The 4,876-nt window shown below is 35.5% G+C and overlaps 1 protein-coding gene across 4 annotated transcripts in view; it reads left to right on the top strand.

Annotated features, from left to right (window-relative positions):
* Positions 1-4,876, top strand: part of LOC107571728 (GPI inositol-deacylase-like) — a 21,464-nt gene that overhangs the window by 10,959 nt on the left and 5,629 nt on the right. For 2 of the 4 annotated variants that reach the window (XM_016258083.1, XM_016258086.1), the window contains exons 23-25: positions 595-645; positions 736-950; positions 1,127-1,231. In XM_016258083.1, the coding sequence (XP_016113569.1) occupies positions 595-645; positions 736-950; positions 1,127-1,231 (371 nt within the window). Of the gene's footprint in view, positions 1-594; positions 646-735; positions 951-1,126; positions 1,232-1,969; positions 2,736-4,876 lie in introns of those variants that run through there. The other 2 variants (XM_016258085.1, XM_016258084.1) reach the window with 2 other exon arrangements.

Below are 4,876 nucleotides of genomic sequence, written 5' to 3'. Positions count from 1 at the left end.
CTTTGTAGTAGGTGCTCTAAATAAATAAATAGATGATTTTTGAAGTGTTATGTTTTATCTAAATGTAGATATTTTGATCTAAATCAAACATCAGACAAAATGAACACTTGTCATTCTGTGAGTTCAATAATGCATTTTTTTCAAGAAAGCAAGGATGCATTAAATTTATCAAAAATTATAGTAAAGACATTTATAATGTTACGAAAGGTTTGTATTTCAAATAAATGCTTTTCTTCAAAATTTCTGTTCATCAAAGGATCATAAAAAAATGTATTGCCGAAAATTAATCAAACTAATCAAGTTCAAAATTGAATATTCTTGAGATACTGAATTTTTCATTTTCCTAAGCTGCAAGTCGTAACCATCAGAATTAAAACATTTTCTTGAAATATTTCAGTTTGTGTGCAATTAATCTAGATTATAAGAAAGCTTGCTTTTTTAAAATTAAATTACAAAAAATAAAGACCATTTCCATGATATTCAAATTTTTTTTAGATGCACCTGTGTTTACTATAATATCTCTCTTTTCTAATTTGAATGTACAGTTTTCTTCGTAATGATTTTAATCTCTTGTGATTATTTGTCTTTGTCCAGGTGCTTAGATTACATATGACAGAGAGGTCACTGAGCCACATGTTGAACCTGGTATGAGTGTCATATTTTACATCAGTTTTTGACTTTCTACTTGGCTTACAATACCTGTAAGTTCAAAATGTTTTGCTTTTGTTAAACCAGGCGCCCCAGAAAGTTTCACAAAAATCAGAAAATGGTTTCCGTGCCAGTGATGGTCACAGTAAGGTTAAAGAATGTAACGGCAGCCCTCTACTGACAGAATCAGTGCTACAAGATGTCAGAGATGATCTGCAGCTCCACTTAAGTCTGTCCACACTGCTTACTCTTACCATGATGCTTAGCGTCCCTTCCCTTATCCACTGGAGACACAATCTCAGGTAATCATCATTTAGAGTATAAATTCATTCGATTTATTTTCCTCTGCATTTCTCATGCAAGTTACTAAAGCACTGCAAGCAAGTTCTACAAGAGATCAACTGCCTGAGAGTGAAGAGAAAGTAATCTACATCCTCTAAGAGTGATTTTAATTTGCACATGTATGTGTCTTGTTAAGATATTGGGTTCATCTGGATCCTGACCCCTGCTGGCCTCACGTTGTACCCCTGCTCATCAGCTCTGTTCTGCTCATCAACTGTAACACAGATACCCTCCTGCGCAGGTTTGTGTGCATTTCTTACAAATGTATTCATGTTATTTATTTTACATCAATTCAAATAGTCATATTCATCAGTGGCACTCCTTAGAATGCCTAATATGGCCATATCAAAGAGCTTTTTTCATAATGTGGATATTTATGATGTTGCTCAATTGTAATTTGAAATCTTCATAAATATATAGTGAATATTATATTTAAATACATACAAACTGTTGTTGAAGTTTTAGGGTGGGTAAGATTTTTTTGTAATGTTTTTTGAGAAGTCTTTTATGCATTTATTTAATCAAAAATGCAGTAAAAACAGCAGTATTGTAAAATATTATTACAATCTAAAATAACTTGTCTATTTTAAAATTGTATTTATTGCTGTGACGGTGAAGCTGAATTTTCAGCTGCCATGACTCACATGATTCTTCAGAAATCATTCTGATATGCTGATTTGATGCTCAAGAAACATTTTTTAGCAATTTTGAAAACAGTTTTTGCTGCATTAATATTTTTGTTGAAACCGTGATGCTCAGGATTCTTTGATGGATAGAAAATGGAAATAGAAATATTTTATAACATTTATATTGCCTTAACTGTATATTTTGATTAATTGAATGCACCCTTGCTGAATAAAAGTATTAATAAAAAAACAAATAGTGACTTCCAGAAACGTTTGAGCAGTAGTGATGCCTGGAAGTCTGTTGTCACAAGTTCTAACAGTGCTGTATGTCTGTATTTATACTTGTATTACAGCAGACTGATGCTGAATCTGACGCTTCATCTGCTGTTGCCGCTGTGTGTGGGAATGCTGGCTTTTTGTCCGCTGCACATTTACAGAGTCACTTATTTCCTGTCTGCAGCTCTGACCCTCTTGGTCTGTTCTTGCTACTTTTGACCTCCCGATGAACTTTAAACGTGAGTCTGCACTGAGATTAAAACAAGACCTGGGCTTTGTATCAATTCAGAGCAGATTAGACCAAAACCGCCTTAGAACCCTTTGTGTGTTCAGTGGGATCACATGGACTAGTGACATCAGTGGACCAGCACATCCGGAGTCATGTGACATGTCGTTTATCATCATTTGTAGCTTCTGTACAGGGTATTATACTTGTTAATGGTGGTATGTCTGTATTCATGAGCAATACCTCTTGTTCGTAAGGCTAGTTTCCCAGACACATTAAGCCTCGGCCTGAAGACTGTATTTAATCAGCGTGTGAGAAACTAGCCTGTACTGGTGTGTGTGTGTGTTGTGCTGTGAGATTGTATATGTCTGATTTAGTATTAATTTGTCAACCTGAAGTCATAATTGATAGGGATACACAATATATCAGTACCATTTCAGTTGTCAGTGGATATGAGAGGTTTTTAAAATATTTATTTATTAATTTATCGGTATCCGGTATTTCTCTTTCTTTATATTGCGCATTATAATTTCAGGATGCCTAAAATTCATTTGTAGAATTTCAGTTTTTAGTCAGTTATTTTGAGCGAATTCATAAAAATTGTATATCGTTTTAATATCAGCCATGTTATGGTTATCGGCCATAACACTTATTATTTATCCAGAATTTTAAAAATGGTGCGCTATCAACTGACCCCGTTTACTTTCTGGTCTTGTGCATGACTTATCAGTGCATGTTATTCCAAAGATTTTTTCTGGTTATTATTATTATTTCTGATTAAATACTGAGAAATGGAGCAGTAAGAACACCATCTACATTTGCTCCAATCCAGAATCAGCCATGTTATGGTTATCGGCCATAACACTTATTATTTATCCATATAAGCCAGAATTTTAAAAATGGTGCGTTATCAACTGACCCCGTTTACTTTCTGGTCTTGTGCATGACTTATCAGTGCATGTTATTCCAAAGATTTTTTCTGGTTATTATTATTATTTCTGATTAAATACTGAGAAATGGAGCAGTAAGAACACCATCTACATTTGCTCCAATCCAGCTACATGTTCATTATTTTATTTTACGTATTGATTCAAATCATTGTGGTGTGGATAGTGACTGAATAATCCATGGTTTCATAGTAAATGCATTGTAAAACCATTGGGAACTGTTCTGTTTGCTTAACCTAATGTTGTCACTTTCAAACAAGGCTTTTCTTTTTTCTGTTGACTGTTTTATTGACTGAAGCCTTTGCTTCAGTTCTGATTCACAGTATCAACAATTTTTAATCACATTACAGAATTATTTAACTATTTTGTAGTTGAAAAGCTGCAAAAAAAGGCTTTAGCAATTAATTCCAGCCACCGCTAGTATAATATCCAATCAATCTTTGCAGATCTTGCAAAAAAAATTGTGTATCATATACACATCTAACATGTCACATTACAGAAGTAAAATGGGTTGGCAATGCATTTTCATGTTGACTTTAAAGGATGTAAAAGCAGCTTTAGGTGTTTGTTCAGCTTTTCTGCAATTCACATGTCTGTGTTGTGAGTGTGACTGGATCTCTTTGCCTGTTCTATCTTCGATCTGTCATTTCTGCCTTAAGACATTTAGCTTTGAATGCACATGCCTGTAGGTGCTGGAGTACCTCTGTGTTAGACAGATCACTTCTTATTAACACCCCTTTGCATTAGCCCAAGCTGTAAGGCGAGTCTTAGTAGCATAACATTCCGTCTGGAGGTGTTATCTCGAGTTTTGCAAGGTGCGATCGCAAAACTGGACTGACAAGCAATATGATCATTCATTTTATATCGGTGTGCACAATTTGTGGTGTTGAAAAGACATCACAGTAACTTTTTTGGTTATAGCGTCTCTTATAACCTGAGACAAATTGTTCGAAACACTGCCACAGTCACAGTAGCCATGAGATTGTTGTTTTTTTCCCTGTAATGTTTGATGAATGCTGTTGATGGTCCGTCTGTGTTCCTCACACATTGCTCACGCAGCATCCATCTGATCTGTCATCATTTGATCTGCTCGTGACGGCTGATTCAGGATCGCTTACCTGAGAGCTGAAATTATACGTTGTCATCCTGAATCAAATGAGAGAACGGTGCCTTTCTTGTAATATGCCCCTGCTTCTCTGATACCCATTCACAATTTATCCTTCTCTTCATTGAGGACGGATGTTTGTCAGTCCATCCAAGTAGTCTGTATTTAAATCAGACATCCTCCTCTCACAGGATGTACTTGACCAAAAACACTCATATGGCACAAAATTGTGTCTTCTGCACTGTGAATGTACCTGAATGTGTGTGTGTGTGTTTGAATCATTTTGCAGTGAGCTTTGATGTTTGTTGTGCTCTGCCTCATGCTAAATTTGAGCTGTTTTTGTGGTGAAAGTGTGAAAGGCTGCCTTTTTTCTATCAATATGATTGTGACTTATTGTTTTAATTGGTGTTCACTGTGATGTGCCACAATATTTGGAGGCCAGGATCTGATTATATGTCTCAAAGCAAGAACTGCTAATTCAGGGCCAGATCTGTCCTGATTATGTAACAATGAAGCCAAACGGATCCAACAGCAACTCTTTAACAGTGCAGCAATGACAGCAGTGTTTGTATTGATGCTAGTAAGGCTTCTTCTGTGGAAATGTTATGAAGAATTTGCTCATTTTGTTTAATAGAGACTGTTGTTGTGATGTGGTTACTAGCTCTGCTGTATAGAGCTAAATATTAATAGTAAAGACCCTAGAGGT

Source organism: Sinocyclocheilus grahami, unplaced genomic scaffold, assembly GCF_001515645.1.
Source record: "Sinocyclocheilus grahami isolate Dianchi unplaced genomic scaffold, SAMN03320097.WGS_v1.1 scaffold1641.1, whole genome shotgun sequence".
Taxonomy (NCBI): domain Eukaryota; kingdom Metazoa; phylum Chordata; class Actinopteri; order Cypriniformes; family Cyprinidae; genus Sinocyclocheilus; species Sinocyclocheilus grahami.
Note: the sequence above shows the minus strand (reverse complement) of the source record. Positions and strands in the feature narration are given on the sequence as shown.